The sequence below is a fragment of the Bos taurus genome, chromosome 12 (genome assembly GCF_002263795.3).
Source record: "Bos taurus isolate L1 Dominette 01449 registration number 42190680 breed Hereford chromosome 12, ARS-UCD2.0, whole genome shotgun sequence".
NCBI classification, from domain to species: domain Eukaryota; kingdom Metazoa; phylum Chordata; class Mammalia; order Artiodactyla; family Bovidae; genus Bos; species Bos taurus.
Genome location: NC_037339.1, coordinates 35,683,248 through 35,702,638, shown reverse-complemented (window position 1 = coordinate 35,702,638; position 19,391 = coordinate 35,683,248). Strand labels below are relative to the sequence as shown.

At 45.6% G+C, this 19,391-nt stretch overlaps 2 protein-coding genes across 7 annotated transcripts in view; both read right to left on the bottom strand.

The window, feature by feature from the left end:
• Positions 1–1,746, bottom strand: part of XPO4 (exportin 4) — a 92,519-nt gene extending 90,773 nt beyond the window's left edge. The window contains exon 1 of one of the 2 annotated variants that reach the window (XM_059891982.1): positions 1,669–1,746. In XM_059891982.1, the coding sequence (XP_059747965.1) occupies positions 1,669–1,737 (69 nt within the window). In that variant the 5' untranslated portion in view covers positions 1,738–1,746. The remainder of the gene's footprint in view (positions 1–1,668) is intronic. The other variant, NM_001098889.2, reaches the window with a different exon arrangement.
• Positions 1,747–2,288: 542 nt separating this feature from the next.
• LATS2 (large tumor suppressor kinase 2) overlaps positions 2,289–19,391 on the bottom strand; it is a 51,081-nt gene continuing 33,978 nt past the window's right edge. For 3 of the 5 annotated variants that reach the window (XM_025000093.2, XM_025000092.2, XM_025000095.2), the window contains one exon: positions 16,315–18,496. In XM_025000093.2, the coding sequence (XP_024855861.1) occupies positions 17,999–18,496 (498 nt within the window). In that variant the 3' untranslated portion in view covers positions 16,315–17,998. Of the gene's footprint in view, positions 2,363–5,158; positions 5,305–6,149; positions 6,339–16,314; positions 18,497–19,391 lie in introns of those variants that run through there. The other 2 variants (XR_003037539.2, XM_025000094.2) reach the window with 2 other exon arrangements.

Genomic DNA, 19,391 nt, shown 5'->3' with positions numbered 1-19,391 from the left:
GGAAAGATTTCAAGTATGTAAACAGAATCCAATACAACACACAGGAGAGGTGGTGAGGCAGAGCAGAAAGAGACCCAGCTTTAGCACCACAGATGGGAATTGTACACCTAATTCAGCCACTAAGTAATTATGTAACCTGGCTACTTAAGCTCTCTCTCAACCTTGTAAAGGGGTTGCAAGGATTAACAAAGTATGTAAAGCATCAAGCACAGTGTCTGGAGGGTGATATGCACTCAGTTACTAGTATTTACTAGACTCTTCTCCCCTACTCCCTTACAGGTGATAAGAATAGCTTTGCAGGGAAGAGAAAAGGTCCTACCAAGCACAAATACTAACCAGTACTAAGATCAACAATGAAGGACAACTATTTTATATTAATCTCCATGAGAACTAAAGCAGTGTTGGGGTGGGGGGGGTCACATACTCCTTCTAAAGTCTAATGAAAACGAGGCCTTTACCTTATAGAAAATTTCCAGATATCTCAGGAAACGCTCTAAGTCAGAAATTTTAAGAACATGGTATTTAAGGGGAATAATAGCTAGTTTTTTCCTGGACTTAAGTTGCAAGAGTCTGAAAACGTTCCCTAAGTCACTTTTTGTGATAAAAACGATTCACCTAACTTCGTTCATATTGCGGCAAGTAAACCCAGCTTTAATTAAACTTCTCAGCTTCATAAGCTAAATTTCATAAGCTATCTGGTCTTGGGTGTGAAAACAAAACTTGATAAAAGGAACTAAAAACTATATGAGAATTAGTTCAAATGTCTTTAAATGTGATGTAACCCGAACACCGAACCAAAAGGGGGTAAAAGGTGCAAAAAGGTACCGAAGATTGCTGCATCCAATTCTTAGGAAGGCTATTTGTCATTCAAGGAATCAAGTCTCTAACTTCCAAAGAAATCTACAAACACGGAAGTCGTGGTTTACAAAAACAAAACTGAGCCAGCAAATAGTTTACTGAGTAACTAAACATGGTTTATCCTTGCTTCTACTCTAAGTGGAATGCCTTACTCTTTGACTCGGCCTCACCTTCTCGAGTAGGTAATAACCTACTGACTAAATTGTTCTGTTCATTGTACTGCAGCAGGAAAAAGTCCAGCAGAGCTGCACACCCAACTCTCCACAACGCACGACCCGCACGGAGCTCGGTCCCAGACAAAGTTCTGTCCCAATGACCTTGGTCCTAGGATATTCCTCCCTCCCTCCCGCCGTTCCTTCCTTGTGCGGGCGGCTGCGACTGCCCAGCCGCGGTCGCAGGTGGGAGAAAGCGCTCGGGGACCCAAAGGCACGAGCGGAACCACAGCTGCAGACGGCACCCGGGCCATGCCAGCCCTCCATCGGCACCCGCTCCCCAGCGGCGCGCACAGCCCCGACCTAGCGCCCGCCTCCCCCCGACCCCAAGCGGAGGGCCGGGGCTCACGAAGCATTTCTCCGGCCCCACTCGGTGGAGCGGCTGGGGCGCCGCACAGCCAGGGAGCGGACAGTCCGGCCAGGGGCGCAGAGACAGGAGCGCAGGCGGAGGAGAGTCCTGCGCCACGCCACCGCCGCCTGCTCCAGCTCTGGGCTCCCGGGAGGCCCCAGCCGGTGGCCAGTCCGGCGGGGGCCAAGGCCGAGCACGGCAGCGCCGCCAGAGACCGCGGGCGCGGGGCGCGGGGGCGCGAGCACTCACCATCAGAACTTTGGCCGCGTTCTCCAGCTGAGCGATCACTTCTGGGGGCCCCAGCGCCGCCGCCATCATGGTCTCTCTTCAATGACGCGCCATGCGGTGCATTTTGGGAGCGGGCGCCCGACCGGCCAATCGCGAGATTCCTCGGGCTCGCGCGCTCCCGCCGAGCCGTCGCGGCCGCCGACGTCGACGCGGGGTCGCGGGGTCAGGGCTGCGGGCCGGCGGGCAAGGGCTGCGGGCGCTCCCTCGGGGTTCGTCCGCCCGCTTGCTCGCTCGCTCGCCGCCGGGCCGGGGGCGCCTCCGGCCCTGCCGTGTCCTCTGCGGACGCGTCCCTCTCGGGCAGGGCGGCTTGCGTCCCGCGAGATCGCGTGCTCCGCGCTCGCGTGCCCCCGTGCGGGGCCGACTTCCTGGCGGAGCCGGCGGGCAGGTCCGGCAGAGGGGCTCGGAGTCCAGCTTCCCCACCCGGGCCTGAGAGCGCCCTGTCCGCGCTCGCGCCGGCCCTCACTGCTGAGACCAGGCTCTGTTCTGAGCGACACCTGCATACCTGCTACTAGCTTCCACCTCTTGGTGCCGGTCTGCTTCTTGGGGTACACAGAAAGTCACTTTCGTTTCAGTGTAAGTTCCCTCTGTTGACAACTTCATTTCTTCTTCCAGTTGTAAATAAGCCATAGTTGCGGGTTTTCCCTTTTTTATGTCCCTGCAATAGAATTGCATTGTTAGCTTCTTTGAGAAACGAGTTATTATATTTGGCATCTCTACAACATGAAGTTGAGGAAGTGAGTGAATTAACAAGGTTTTTATGCTTAAGAAACAAAGGAAGTACCTCTTATTTCGTTACAAAAGGGTAAAGTGAGTGCAGTTAATGGCTTTTTAAAAAAATTGTGTGAAATTGGTTCACATAGTGCCTCACATGTAGAAGGCATTCAATAAATATTTCACTAAGTACAAATGTCTGGACTTAATGATTTTACGACTGCTCCATGGTGTGAAGCGATACATATTCATTAGAAACTGTACTTCAAATTTTTATCTCTTCCTGGGCAGCATGTGCGGTCAGATACTCACGTGGTGCACAATCAGTAAGGTGAACAACTGATATCTTAGAAACACTGTTTTTCACTTTCAGTACCGTGTTCACTAAATTAAATGAGACAGTCAACACTTTATTATAAAACAGACTCGCTATTAGATTATTTTGCCCAGCTGGAGGCTAATATAAGTGTTCTGACCACCTTTAATGTAGGTGAGGCTAAGCTGTGAGGTTTGGTAGGTTGGATGTATTAAATGCATTTTCAGCTTATGATGTTTTCAACTTATGATGGGTTTATTGGGACTTAACTCCGTCATAAGCCAAGGAAGATCTGTATAGCAATCTGCAAGATTACAAAGCGTCTCCTTTGTAGCGTCCTGCTACAAAGAGTTATTACTGCAGATCAAAGATACATCTTCAAAAGTGTAGACAAATGAGTATTTTATGACATTAAATGTTTGAGGCATATAATGCTTCAGATTGTGCCCTGTGTTCCAGAGCATTTGTTTTGTGCAGCTACACAAGAACTTTGCATCGAGATGCTCTTTGAGAACGAAGAAGAAAAGGTATCTCTGGTTCCTCTGCCTTTTCTAAAACCAGCTTGAACATCAGGAAGTTCACGGTTCACATAATGGTGAAGCCTGGCTTGGAGAATCTTGAGCATTACTTTACTAGCATGTGAGATGAGTGCAATTGTGCAGTAGTTTGAGCTTTCTTTGGCATTGGGTATGCCTTTAACACCTGTGATGTCCTGGGCTCCAAAAGTGATTAGTTGAATATATTATATACTTTTCCTTGGAAACAGGTTTAGTTTGGGAGATTTGGGGTGGTTTTTTGGTCTGTGTGTGTGTGTGTGTGTGAAGCCATAAACATCTTGTCAACACAAACATGCTGATTGAAATACTTTAGAGCCACAGTTCTCAGAGTGTAGGCTAGGGACACTTACTAAGTCCCAGAACACAAAGGAGTTCCCTAAGATCCTATCAGAGGATCTTGGTCAAAACTATTTTCAGATGGCTATAGTCCTATAGCCATGGATGGATGGCATTACCAAGTCAATGGACATGAACTTGGGCAAACTCCAGGAGATAGTGAGGGACAGGGTGGCCTGGCATGCTGCAGTCCATGGGGTCACAAAGAGTCGGACATGACTGAGCAACTGAACAATAGTCCTATCAGTAACTACTCTGAATTGATTCAACTCCCCAGTCAAGACACAGATTAGCTAAATGGATTAAAAACACAGGATCCAACTATATGTTCCCTCTTATTACTTCTATTCAACATACTAATGGATGTCCTAGCCAAAGCAATTAGATAAGATAAATAAAAGGCATCCAAATCAAAAAGGAAGAAGAATTATCTCTACACAGATGATGTGACCTTATATATAGAAAATCCTAAAGAGTCCACAAAAATCTGTTAGAACTAATCAATGAATTCAGCAAAGTTACAAAATATAAAATCAATTTTAAAATGTCAGTTGCATTTTTATATACTAACAATGAGCCATCAGGAAAGGAAATTAAGAAAACAGTTTCAGGGAATTCCCTGGTGGTCCCATGGTTAAGAACCCACCTTCCACTGCAGGGGACTCAGGTTCCATCCCCGAAGAACAAAGACCCCATGTGCCTCATAGCAATTAAGCCTTTAACCCAGCAAGCCTCAAACACAGCCTGCATGCCACAACAGAGAGCCTGCGTCCCACGTGCTGCAGCTAAGACCCAATGCAGCCAAATAAATACTTGTTTAAAAAAGAAATTTTATCCAAGTCAAAACTACAATGAAGACTTACAGGGAACATAAATTATGTGACAGAGTGAGAGATTATTCTATTTTACTTGAGAGACTCAAGAACAAATCTCTCTTTAAAAAGGCATTTCTAAACCCAAATTAAATGCCCACACTTAATAAAAATAATTCTATATCAACAGAGGACACCTGATCCAGAAAGTGTTAAGGGATCTTATGACCCAAAGTTCTGAAAACTTTGAAGGCAGCAGTATAAAACCGAATTATTATATCAAATTTATAGGAGCGTAATATATTTCTCCAGAAATAAAAACATAAGACCAAAAGGGAACCGTGTCTTTAAAATATTTCCTTGGTACAGAAAGCATATTTCTGCACATATGATATGTCTGAAATGTTACTATTTGGAGTTCTTAAATATTAAATACTTGATTAACATACCACAGTTCTGATGTCTTTCAAAGTAACTGTAAACAGCAGTGCTCTATCCCTCCTGTTCTCACAACATATCATCTTGAAATTTACTTCTAAACCAGTTTAACCAAGTACAATATCCCATCTTCCTTATAAAGTTGAATGTTATAAGGCATCCATCCCATTAAAGTTTTTGAGACTGGGATGAAGACCTCTTTTCCAAAGAGGTCTCTGGAATTCCCCCAACAACCCAGCAACCTAAAGGCATGAGTTGCATCTGATTTCCAAAGGCTTTACCCAAGCCCCCTGCTGCTGGGGAGCCTCCAGGTACTCAGCCGGCCAGAGGCTCAGTCCAAGGGGCGACCACCTAAGGGGCTACTGTGCCATCGCAGCGCATGATGTCATGGTGTGGAAAGGCCATTCGAGGGTAGGGGCTTCCTCACCTGGAAAACAGAAATTGTAGATGTGTCAGGGGTAAGACTGGGAAGATGCCATGGAGAAGGTGGCAAAGGGCTGCTGCAGTTTGTCAGGGTTCAGAGCCTGGAGCTCTGGCAGAGCAGAGGGCAGGGGTCTAGGCGGGGCAGAGGGGAGCCTCAGCCTGGGACCAAGTTCCTCTTAAGCAGGCCTGATCAGGCTCTTCAAATGATGCCACAGGACTGACATTTCAAGATGTCCTCTGCTCATGGAGAAGAATCAGAGCCAAAGCTGCTGGCAGTGGACAGAGGACTGCCCAGCTGGGCTTCTGCCGCAAGTTCTTGGGAGTGGGGCCTGGAGGGGGCCTCCCGTCCCAAGGAGTTGGCTTGTCTGAGAATAGCAACTAGGACTCGGTTCCTGCCCCAGTCGCAGGGGCCCGAGCCCTGTGACCAGGAACTGACAGTGACACCTGCCTGAATTCTGACAGAAAAGAGGCTGGTGGAGGTGGTTGCTAATAGACGCCCCAGGAGTCCATCACTAGCCCCCAGAGATGATCTGGGGGGTTCTCAGTAGAGCTCTGCTTTGTTCTGAATGTTTTAAGACAACAAGAGATTGGCAAAAGTAGGGCTTGATTTATAAATGTCCTGAAGCCGTTCCTGTCCCTGTTAGTGGTGTTTGTCCTCTGACCTGTGGGCAGCCCTGGGCCTGTGCAGAGGTGTCCTACCATCCCCACCCAGCTGTCATCTCACTTTGAGCCCTGAGGGCATCCTCCAACAAGATACAGATGTCATAAACAATGGCATTTGGATCCTCTAATCTGAACATTCTGGGCCATTATTGATGGCAACTTTGCCAAATGTTCCAAAATAGTCTGATCCTTTTAAAGCCTCTAATAAGCTGGGCAAGAGGAGGACTCACAGCAAAGATGATGTTTGTCCAGTGCAGACACCGTGGCTTCTGACTTCTCTTGTTTTGTGTCTGTGTTTTCCTCATTCTTTATCCTCCTCCATTCTTCCTGGGAGGGTGGGCTGTTACCACAGGGTCTTCTGGACTGTCCCTCTACCTGCCGGACCAAGCCCTGTGTCATCAGTGCAGACCTGATGCACCCAGCAGCCACAGGGGTGAGGGCCTGCCTCACAGACGCCCAGAGAGCAGCCACTCCTCACCCGCCCGCTCAGACAGCCCAGCCAGGAGCCTGCCCAGTGGGGCCTTCAATACTTATTAAGAGCATGAAGGCTCTAAACAAGACTTCAAGAACCAACCTGCTGCTGTGGCAAACGCACCAACCAGGAAGAGTGTCCTCTGACATGTCTAGAGAGAAGGAAAAGGGTATTTGGCAACTACTGATTTGCCTGCTTTTTTGACAGCCTTGGCTAGCTTGGTCCCATTGTCCCCAAGACCAGTCGCCCCACTGCACCTGGCCTCTGCCCCGCAACTGCTGCCCTCCCGCCAGCAGCCTTCCTGCCTCCTACTGCGACTGCAGTCCTGTGCAGGCCTTCAACACAGGGCTAGCCCACACCCTCTCAAAGACTGCCCCGTGGGGCCCTGTCGGCTCTCCTGACTCGGGCCTTGCATGTTTACCTAAAAGGAAGAAAGGGTCCTGGGTCCTGGTTTAAGTAAAACTGTTCTTTCTGTAGCCTTAAAATAATTTTCTTTCCAAGTTCGATGAAAATGACGACTATGGAACTTATTCACAGAATCAGCTAATTCTGTCTGTTTTATATAGTTTGTCCTGCAAAAAATCTGTGATAAATTTATGAAGAGACTAGGACTTCCCTAAAAATCCTGCCTGCTGCAACAAAGATCCGGCACAGCCAAGTAAATAAATAAATACTTTTTAAGAATTTCTGTAGACTCCTAAGGCTTTTTAAATATTCAAGCTTCCACTTTAAGGATTTAATATGTGCCACATGGTACTGTTATACACACTGAACACAGTGCTGCCCAATGTATTTTTGACTCAATATGTAGTGAACAAATAGTAGGTGCCCATAATGATTCAAGACCAGAGTAAGCCACACTATTCTGGGATCCTTTGACAGTCCAGTTTTTAAATTGGGGGGAGGAGAGCAGAGGAAGGAGACATACTGTAGATTTGCCTTAACAGAATAGAAATCTGCACAATATTTATCGCTTCTAAGTGACTCAGTAGGTTCAACAGCACCTTCCTAGAATATAGAGATATAAAAAGAAAGAACACACTGCATGAATAAAAAGAAAGTCCCACTGTAGAGCACAGGGAACTATATAGTCTCCTGGGATAAACCATAATGGAGAAGAATATTATATATATAATATTCTATACTGTATTTTGATTTAGGTCATACCTGAATGGTCTAGTGGTTTTCCCTACTTTCTTCAATTTCAGTCTGAATTTGGTAATGAGGAGTTCATGCTCTGAGCCACAGTCACCTCCCAGTCTTGTTTTTGTTGACTGTATAGAGCTTCTCCATCTTTGGCTGCAAAGAATATACTCAATCTGATTTCGGTGTTGACCATCTGGTGATGTCCATGTGTAGAGTCTTCTCTTGTGTTGTTGGAAGAGGGTGTTTGCTATGACCAGTGCATTTTCTTGGCAAAACTCTATTAGTCTTTGCCCTGCTTCATTCTGTATTCTAAGCCCAAATTTGCCCGTTACTCCAGGTGTTCCTTGACTTCCTACTTTTGCATTCTAGTCCCCTATAATGAAAAGGACATCTCTTTTGAGTGTTAGTTCTAAAAGGTCTTGTAGGTCTTCATAGAACCGTTCAACTTCAGCTTCTTCAGCGTTACTGGTTGGGGCATAGACTTGGATTACTGTGATACTGAATGATTTGCCTTGGAAACGAACAGAGATCATTCTGTCATTTTTGAGATTGCATCCAAGTACTGCATTATGGACTCTCTTGTTGACCATGATGGCTACTCCATTTCTTCTGAGGGATTCCTGCCCGCAGTAGTAGATATAATGGTTATCTGAGTTAAATTCACCCATTCCAGTCCATTTGAGTTCGCTGATTCCTACAATGTCGACATTCATTCTTGCCATCTTGTTTGACCACTTCCAATTTGCCTTGATTCATGGACCTGACATTCCAGGTTCCTATGCAATATTGCTCTTTACAGCATCGGACCTTGCTTCTATCACCAGTCACACCCACAGCTGGGTATTCTTTTTGCTTTGGCTCCATCCCTTCATTCTTTCTGGAGTTATTTCTCCACTGATCTCCAGTAGCATATTGGGCCCCTACTGACCTGGGGAGTTTCTCTTTCAGTATCCTATCATTTTGCCTTTTCATACTGTTCATGGGGTTCTCAAGGCAAGAATACTGAAGTGGTTTGCCATTCCCTTCTCCAGTGGACCTCATTCTGTCAGATCTCTCCACCATGACCCGCCCTTGTTGGGTGGCCCCACGGGCATGACTTAGTTTCACTGAGTTAGACAAGGCTATGGCCCTAGTGTGATTAGATTGACTAGTTTCCTGTGAGTATGGTTTCAGTGTGTCTGCCCTCTGATGCCCTCTTTCAACACCTACCGCCTTACTTGGGTTTCTCTTACCTTGGGCGTGGGGTATCTCTTCAAGGCTGCTCCAGCAAAGTGCAGCCGCTGCTCCTTACATTGGATGAGGGGTATCTCCTCACCGCCGCCCTTCCTGACCTTCAACGTGGGATAGCTCCTCTAGGCCCTCCTGTGCCCGTGCAGCCACCGCTCCTTGGCATGGGGTTGGTCCTCCCCATTATACAGTGGAAGTGAGAAATAGATTTAAGGGCCTAGATCTGATAGATAGAGTGCCTGATGAACTATGGAATGAGGTTCATGACATTGTACAGGAGACAGGGATCAAGACCATCCCCATGGAAAAGAAATGCAAAAAAGCAAAATGGCTGTCTGGGGAGGCCTTACAAATAGCTGTGAAAAGAAGAGAAGTGAAAAGCAAAGGAGAAAAGGAAGATATAAGCATCTGAATGCAGAGTTCCAAACAATAGCAAGAAGAGATAAGAAAGCCTTCCTCAGCAATCAATACACAGAAATAGAGGAAAACAACAGAATGGCAAAGACTAGAGATCTCTTCAAGAAAATTAGAGATACCAAGGGAACATTTCATGCAAAGATGGGCTCGATAAAGGACAGCAATGGTATGGACCTAACAGAAGCAGAAGATATTAAGAAGAAGTGGCAAGAATACACAGAAGAACTGTACAAAAAAGATCTTCACGACCCAGATAATCACGATGGTGTGATCAATGACCTAGAGCCAGACATCCTGGAATGTGAAGTCAAGTGGGCCTTAGAAAGCATCACTATGAACAAAGCTAGTGGAGGTGATGGAATTCCAGTTGAGCTATTTCAAATCTTGAAAGATGATGCTGTGAAAGTGCTACACTCAATATGTCAGCACATTTGGAAAACTCAGCAGTGGCCACAGGACTGGAAAAGGTCAGTTTTCATTCCAATCCCAAAGAAAGGCAATGCCAAAGAATGCTCAAACTACCGCACAATTGCACTCATCTCACACGCTAGTAAGGTAATGCTCAAAATTCTCCAAGCCAGGCTTCAGCAATATGTGAACCGTGAACTTTCTGATGTTCAAGCTGGTTTTAGAAAAGGCAGAGGAACCAGAGACCAAATTGCCAACATCCGCTGGATCATGGAAAAAGCAAGAGAGTTCCAGAAAAACATCTATTTCTGCTTTATTGACTATGCCAAAGCCTTTGATTGTGTGGATCACAATAAACTGTGGAAAATTCTGAAAGAGATGGGAATACCAGACCACCTGACCTGCCTCTTGAGAAATCTGTATGCAGGTCAGGAAGCCACAGTTAGAACTGGACATGGAACAACAGACTGGTTCCAAATAGGAAAAGGAGTACGTCAAGGCTGTATATGGTCACCCTGCTTATTTAACTTATATGCAGAGTACATCATGGAAAATGCTGGGCTGGCAGAAGCACAAGCTGGAATCAAGATTGCTGGGAGAAATATCAATAACCTCCGATATGCAGATGACACCACCCTTATGGCAGAAAGTGTAGAGGAACTCAAAAGACTCTTGATGAAAGTGAAAGTGGAGAGTGAAAATGTTGGCTTAAAGCTCAACATTCAGAAAACAAACATCATGGCATCTGGTCCCATCACTTCATGGGAAATAGATGGGGGAACAGTGGAAAGAGTGTCAGACTTTGTATTTTGGGGCTCCAAAATCACTGCAGATGGTGACTGCAGCCATGAAATTAAAAGACGCTTACTCCTTGGAAGGAAAGTTATGACCAACCTAGACAGCATATTCAAAAGCAGAGACATTACTTTGCCAACAAAGGTGCGTCTAGTCAAGGCTATGGTTTTTCCTGTGGTCATGTATGGATGTGAGAGTTGGACTGTGAAGAAGGCTGAGCGCCAAAGAATTGATGCTTTTGAACTGTGGTGTTGGAGAAGACTCTTGAGAGTCCCTTGGATTGCAAGGAGATCCAACCAGTCCATTCTGAAGGAGATCAGCCCTGGGATTTCTTTGGAAGGAATGATGCTAAAGCTGAAACTCCAGTACTTTGGCCACCTCATTCGAAGAGTTGACTCATTGCAAAAGACTCTGATGCTGGGAGGGATTGGGGGCAGGAGGAGAAGGGGACGACAGAGGATGAGATGGCTGGATGGCATCACTGACTCGATGGACGTGAGTCTCAGTGAACTCCGGGAGTTGGTGATGGACAGGGAGGCCTGGCGTGCTGCGATTTATGGGGTCAAAAAGAGTCGGACACAACTGAGCGACTGAACTGAACTGAACTGAACTGATACAGTATTTTAGTATTTATATATATATAGGGACTTCCCTGGTGGTCCAGTGGTTAAGACCCTACACTTCCACTGCAAGGGGAATTGGGTTCGATCCCTGATCAGGGAACTAAATACCCACAAGCCTTGTGGTGTGGCCCAAAAAATGAAAAAAAAAAATGTGTATGTGTAAGTCTCTTTGCCATACAGCAGAAATTAGCACAAAACTGTCACTCAACTAGACTTCAACTATAAAATGTGAAAGCAAAACACTGCAATTTGTGGGTGGTTTAGTAAGAATTCCTCCCTACTTTCCTCTCACTAGAAAGGACCCACCAGGACATTCTGTGAGTGCAGATCTTAGAGCGCAGATCTTACCTGCAAAAGCACATCACCAGCTCCCTCTGCTGTCTGTTGGTTAGACTTGGAACTCAGAGAATCTGTGGTACTTTCTGGACTAAAATACTGTACAGAATTCAGGATAAGTTAAGACTGGATTAGGCATGGGTGGGTCTATTCTGAATGTATTACATATTCCAGAGTAAAGGAAAGCAAACCACCAAACACATTTGCAGATGGGATTCCTACATATATTTTCATTATAATAGTGTCTGTTTTTGCTTCAGCTGTGACCATGTAACCTCTTGCTGTGAAGAAGTAAGACTTGCAACGTTTACAAGTGTATTTAGTATAAATTACTCAGTCTGAAGATAAACATGCAAAGCAAATTGGCTTAAGAAAATTCAGATAATCTCATGAAGTTATTTGTGGAAGAGAAGAGCAGAGCAGCCAATGCCCATGGAGAGAGTTCTGAAGCCTCTGGGTGTGAACCCCATTGACCCAAACAGCTAAGCACCTCAACAGAAAATTCCCAAGCTGCTCGAGATGGCACCTGGGGCCACCTCTGCCTTGAACTGAAGCTTTCATCTCCAGTTCATCAGCTCTTTAAGGTCAAAATTCTGGGGGGGGCCGGGGGCACGGGAACAGACAACTGATTAGGAAGAAACCCTGCAGCTGTATTTAGGTTAATTTTCTTTTCTTTTCCTGGCCTTAAAGTATTTTTCATTCCAAGTATTAAAGCCTTCTTGAAATCTCCAAGATGGAAAGTGATTATAGAAATAATGTGGTTCACTGGCGATAACATTCACATAGTTGTAGTAAGAAGGAAAGTTATGACCAACCTAGACAGCATATTAAAAAGCAGAGACATTACTTTGCCAACAAGTTCCGTCTAATCAAGGCTATGGTTTTTCCAGTAGTCATGTATGGATGTGAGAGTTGGACCATAAAGAAAGCTTAGTGCCGAAGAATTGATACTTTTGAACTGTGGCATTGGAAAAGACTCTTGAGAGTCTCTTGGACTGCAAGGAGATCCAACCAGTCCATTCTAAAGGAGATCAGTCCTGAGTGTTCATTAGAAGGACTGATGTTGAAGCTGAACCTCCAGTACTTTGGCTACCTGATACGAAGAACTGACTCATTGGAAAAGACCCTGATGCTGGGAAAGATTGAAGGTGGGAGGAGAAGGGGACAACAGAGGATGAGATGGTTGGACGGCATCACCAACTCAATGGACACGAGTTTCGGTAAACTCCAGGAGTTGGTGATGGACAGGGAGGCCTGGCGTGCTGCAGTCCATGGGATCACAAAGAGTTGGACACGACTGAGCAACTGAACTGAACTGAACTGAGTAACATGCTAATTATCAACTTTACCAAAAGTCTGACAGTGCGTATCAGGAAGACAGGAGTGGGAAGGACAGGCCTGGGCATGGGGAAAGAGGGCCTAAAAGGAACTAAATTCTCATCTTCTGTAACAACAGGAAGTAGTGTACATCATGCCAAGATGAAAAACTCAAAAAAGATACTGCTTTACAATATAATCAGGATACGAGTCCTCTGTCAGATCTGTGCACAGATAATATTCACCCATTTTCATAATGGTGACTTTTTTTATTATTTTGAAAAAGATCTTTAATTGCTTTGTGAAAGTTGCTCAGTTGTGTCCAACTCTTTGCAACCCCAAAGACTATACAGTCCAGGGAATTCTCTAGGCCAGAATACTAGAGTGGGTAGCCTTTCCCTTCTCCAGGGGATCTTCCTGATCCAGGAATCAAACTGGGGTCTCCTGTATTGCAGGCGGATTCTTTACAAACTGAGGTATCAGAGAAGCCCTTATTTGCTTTAAATAGCAATAAAAATTATATATTATACATCACATGTACCTGGGCTCAATCACTAAGTCATTCCAACTCTTTTGTGACTCCTTGGACTGTAGCCCATCAGGCTCCTCCGTCCATGTAATTTTCCAGGCAAGAATACAGTATTGGGTTGCCATTTCCTACTCCATGTAATGGTGACTTTTAAAGAGTGGAAATTTTTAATTTTTATGAAGCCAAATGTATTTTCCTTTACTTTTAGTGCGTTCAGTGTTCTGTTCTATTCTATCCTATTCTTCCTCATGATGGTAAAGAAAATTTTCTATGCTTTCATCTAGCTTTTTAGGTGAAGCATTTATATTAAATCTATGATCCCTGTCGAAGTATACTGAATTAATCATTGGCTTGTGTTTTCCATTTACTGTTTTTTTATATCCTCCTCCCAAATCCAATCCCAAACTGTCCTCCAAGCACCCATCTCCTCTAAGGCAGGTAAATTACCTCTTCCAGCAAAGGTTGTCTCCTACACCCTCTGACCGAGGGAGGATCTGAGCGAGCAGCCCACCCCCCACACCTGGGGCACAGCTGTCCTTTGGGTCCAACAGCTCCCAGGAGCCCCCACCCTCCTCCTGTTTGTTGGATCCGTTTCTTGGAGCCCGTGTCTGCCTCCAGCTTTCTGGGAAAGTATATGGGAAGAAAATATTCTGAATTCTTGAATGTCTGAAATGTCTTTATTCTACCCTCATACTCAACTAATGACTTGTCTGGATTGAAAACAATTGTGTGCTCAGTCGCTCAGTCATGTCCAGCGCTTTGTGACTCCATGGACTCCAGCCCATCAGGTTCCTCTGACTGTGGGATATTCCACTGGAGTGGGTTGCTATTTCCTTCTTTTCACACAATTTGAAGGCCTTGTTCTGTCATCCTCTAGTGTTGAGAATTGGTGTTACCTTCAAAGCCATTCTCATTCTTTTTATTTTTTGGTTCTGATTCTTGATCCTTTGTATATGAACTGTTTTCTATCTCTGAAGATATTTTCTCTTTTATTTATCTTTGTTCCAAACATTCTTGAATTTTCTGATGACGTACATTTATTTGTATGGGTCTATTTTTACCCATTAGTTCTGTGCACTTCAGTTCAGTTCAGTCGCTCAGTCGTGTCCAACTCTTTGTGACCCCATGAATTGCAGCACGCCAGGCCTCCCTGTCCATCAACAACTCCCGGAGTTCACTCAAACTCACGTCCATCGAGTCGGTGATGCCATCCAGCCATCTCATCCTCTGTCGTCCCCTTCTCCTCCTGCCCCCAATCCCTCCCAGAATCAGAGTCTTTTCCAATAAGTCAACTCTTCGCATGAAGTGGCCAAAGTATTGGCATTAGTATTGGTAAATATTAGCATCAGTCCTTCCAAAGAACACCCAGGACCAATCTCCTTTAGAATGGACTGGTTGGATCTCCTTGCACAGGTCCTTTCTATCTAAAAATATACCCATGGGACTTCCCAGAGATCCAGTGCTCCCAATGCAGGGAGCCTGGGTTCAATCCCTGGTTGGGGAACTAGATCCCACATACCACAACTAAGAGCTCACATGCCATGACTAAAAGATCCCACACACTGCAGCTGAGACCCCAGCACAGCCAAAAAAAAAAAAAGTCCATTAGTCATATAATGGAATTGCCCAGAAAAAATAACAGAAGACACGAGAGAGGCTAGGGATCAGGAGATGGCAAGAGATGGACAGAGACTCTTTAAAAAAATAATAATAGTGTAATTTTGGGACTTCCCAGGCAGTCCAGTGGTCAAGAGTCTGGCTTCTACTGCAGGGGGGCACAGGGAGGCAGGCTGCTCTCAGTCCTGTATCTACAAGCTACTATGATCCTTTTGAAGACACTAGTCACCAGCTTAAGGCGGCCAGAAACTGGTGATTTTAGGAGGGTCCATGTTTGGAGCAGCAAGCAGGAAAGGAAAAGGGTGAGATGCTGCCGACTGGAAGGCAGTGCTGCACTCTGGATGGTCAGAGGACCTGCTTCTTCACTGCCCAAGTGTGAATGACACAGGAGAAATAGATGAAGCCCAACTGCTCGCATTAGTCCCCTGTTTCTGCCAGATGTCAGTGCAAGGATTAATGCAGAGCCAGAGGACCCTTCTCAGACCCCAGCTAGCCAACATGGATCCTGGCTACATGTGGCAATGAGCTTGAGACTGGTGTGACTGAGGAAGTGAGCTGTGAATCTTCATTAGTTAAAAATGAAATTGATACCCACTTCAAGACAGATTTTTCTTCTAGAACTCCTGGACACTCTACAAAACAGAAGACCTTGAAAGGTGGGAAGGCAGGAAAGCTGGGCCTCAGGACTACACAGCACTAAGTTCTCTCAGTATTCTCTGTGCCTCCACGTTCCAGATTTGTAGCTGAAGCCCGCAACCTGGAAATGTCAACAAGCCCAACCCCCCGGCATTCCCGCCAGAGGAGAGGGGCAAATGGGCAATAACTGCTCCACTCCAGCCAATCAGACCAGAAAACTCTGCTCCCCCACGCCAGCAGAGCTCCCCAAAGTCCCTGCTGGGGTGCTGGGATCTCCATGCCACTTGGCTGGTGATGCCTCCCCAACATGGGAGCCTAAGAGAAAAGCTGGGCCCATGTAAGTGGAACCCTGTCTCCACAAGGACAGGGTCCAAGATGGCCTGGTGGAGTGGGGACTGCCCAGTGGTGACCATGTGACTGCACCTTTCAAAAGAACAATTCAGAATCAAATGTTTACAGCTTCTGGAGCTCTCAATACCACTGACCATTCTGAAACAAAGATAGGGTATTACCCCTGTACTGTCAGTGTGTCTGTCTTGGGCAGGGCAATCAGCTCCCACTCAGGATCTATCTGACAGCCCACCGACCCCACTCAGCAATCTAACGCCAAACACCCGTCACCACCTTCGGGAAGAAAGCTGATCGCAGAACCACACCCAGATTTGGACCCTGTGCTGTGACCTGAAACCCAATCTCCAAATCCCAGACCAAACCAAGACAAGAGCTCCTCTCCCTCGCAATGGCAGCCCCCGCTGTATTTGAATCATGGGGAAAGCACACGAGACAAACAAGAACTTACAAATTTCAATAGAATTTGACACCTAGGGATTTGGATTCAAACTTTTAATAATAAATTGTGCCAGTAGAAGCTTTTCAAAGGCAATGATATATCAATAAATAATAGTTAAATTGAGTTCCTGAGAAAGAACCTACCACATGAAGGCTGTCAGAGTGTAAATAACAACACGGCATTACTGCAAAACTAGAGAAACACTGACAGTCATGACACAGCACAGCAGACTCAGAACCTGCCACTCATACACATGTAAACCAGTACACAGGAATCTTCTTCTTCAGTTTAGACATCCATAGACATGTGAGTGTTGCTGCCTAGAGATACACTAAGTAATGGATACATTATGCTAAAAACCTCAAGGAAAAATATGTGAATATAACAAAAAATATGATGCATCAGGTTTTTAAAAAGCAAAAAAGAAATTTAACTTTTTATTCAAATATAAACCACTTTAAATAGGAATCATACTAATTTGAAATAGGAATATTTTGTGTGTTTATCTATATAGTTATATATACATCTATACTCCTAAGAAAATATGTATGGCTTAATTATCTTTTTTTCCCCCTCCAATATCACTTTGAATAGTCCTTGCTGTTTCACAAAGATTAGAAAAATGTGCTTTTAAAACTGAGTTAAGTTGGATCCTTCAAAGCACACTAAAAGCACTGCAGAGAGAACTCTCCACAGGTCTGCAGGGTGGGGCTCTGGCTCCCTGTGTCGGCTGGGCCACAGGACAGCATCCTGACTGGCGAGACAGACAGAGGTCCATGGCTAACTTACTTTTTTTGGCAGAGCTAAGTGAATCCCTTTTGATGTACACAAGTTTAGTGTAGGACAAATGTCTTTGCCCCCTCAAAGAATCCAAGCACACCCACGACACATACAGTCACATCATCTCTCAGATACACGTGCATTTCTGCAATGAGAGCGGAGGGGGGTGCAGTCACAGCGAGGAAGTCACTCACGACGCGGCATCAGCACACTGTCCAGAACAACTCATCCAAGGACACTCAGTAAAAACGTATTCACAGAACCTGCTGTGAATGGCAAGACACGGTCACGTTATATTAATAATAGAAAAACCCTGTTCGTGCTCTCTCCATACCTGATGTCTGAAGTCACACCCGCATGACCAACTGCTCACACTTCCTATGATGCTATAATATGCAAAAAGCTAACAGAACAAAACAACAAAAGCAGCTTTTAACATATATCACAATTTTGAAATGTGGGAAAAATATAAAACAAAAACCGTTGTGTGAATAAAATGGTATCAGTGACATCAGGACATCAGGACAGTGTTTTTTTTTTTTTTTTAAACATTATTGCACAGAGATTTCTTATCACATGTTCTTCAATCTTTATGTCTTTCCCTAATGTGAGTAAGTGCTGTGGATAAAATACAAACGTAGAAAATAACAGCAGCATGATTTGTCAAAATTAATCCCTATAATTTAATAATAAAAATGGCTATAAACAAAATAAGTGCTCTTTCTACTGTACTGATTTAAAAAATATTGTTTTAATGTCATGAAGGTCCTCAAAGCTAATTCCAGGCTGCGCTGACACCTCCTGCCATCCACCAGAACCTGGAGATGCAGACCTCAGAGGTGAGTCCTCTTTCAGAAGTTTTTCTGCTTTGGTTTTGGGTGCAGACTAGATGAGGGGCAACCAGCCAACTGACCTGACAGGCTGACCTCCCCGTCCACCAGTCTACACGTACACGGGCTGGCAGCCCCCGGCCTGCGCCCCCAGGGCTGGACCCACCGAAGCTGGCTGCTCAGCCTCAGTCACGGCTTCAGCCACTGCAGGCTTGGGGCATCGGAACGGGTGACCATTGTCATCGAAGAACCTCCGGAAGGTGAACTCGTAAAAGGCGTGCTCAGGGTGCCGGCTGCCCGCAGGGCCCAGTGCGTCCCAGGCTTTAGAGCTGTCCTCACTGCCGTCCTGCCAGGGGCCCTCCTCATCCACTGGGTCAAAGTTGGATGTATCCATGGGGTGGCTGATGGTGGGTACGTAGGGGGCCGGTTGCCTCCGGATGTCGCTGGAGAAGTCGATGGCGCCCAGGAATGGGTGGGCCTTCAGATCATCGGCCCCGTTTCGGCCTAACCGGTGCTCAGCTGCACAGCACAGCTTGGCGATGAGGTCCCGGGCCTCGGGGCTCAGCTCCACCTGCGCGGGGATGTGCAGCGTGCTCTCCCAGTTAATCACCTGCGGGGACAACACACCCAGTGTTCCTTCCTCCTCACTCTCGAGGCCAAAGAGGGCCTTTATGGGGCAGGGTGTTAAAGAACACGATTGTTTCTCAACATCACTAATCATTAGGGGAATGCAAATCGAAACCACAATGAGGTATCACCTCACACAAGTCAGAATGACCATCATCAAAAAGCCAACGAATCATAAAGGCTGAAGAGGGTGTATGGAGAAAAGGGAACCCTCCTACATTGTTGGTGGAGATGTAAACTGATGCACCACTCTGGAGAACAGTATAGAGGTTCCTTAAAAAACTAAAATTAGAGTTAGCATATGACCAAGAAATCCCACTCCTGGGAATAAATACAGACAAAACTCTAATTCACAAAGATACATGCACCCCTGTGTTCACAGCAGCACTATTTACAATAGCCAAGAAGCAAACTAAATGTCCATAAACAGATGAACCGATAAAAGATGTAGTCTAGGGGGTGGGGCGCAAAAAAAAAAAAAGATGTAGTCTATATATACAATGGAATCCTGCTGCTGCTGCTGCTACTGCTAAGTCGCTTCAGTCGTGTCCGACTCTGTGCGACCCCATAGACGGCAGCCCACCAGGCTCCCCCGTCCCTGGGATTCTCCAGGCAAGAACACTGGAGTGGGTTGCCATTTCCTTCTCCAATGCAGGCAAGTGAAAAGTGAAAGTGAAGTCACTCAGTCATATCCGACTCTTAGCGACCCCATGGACTGCAGCCCACCAGGCTCCTCTGTCCATGGGATTTTCCAGGCAAGAGTACTGGAGTGGGGTGCCATTGCCTTCTCTGACAATGGAATCCTACTCAGCCATAAAAAGAACAAAATAATGCCATTTGCAACAACATAGATGAACTTAGAGACTGTCATACTAAGA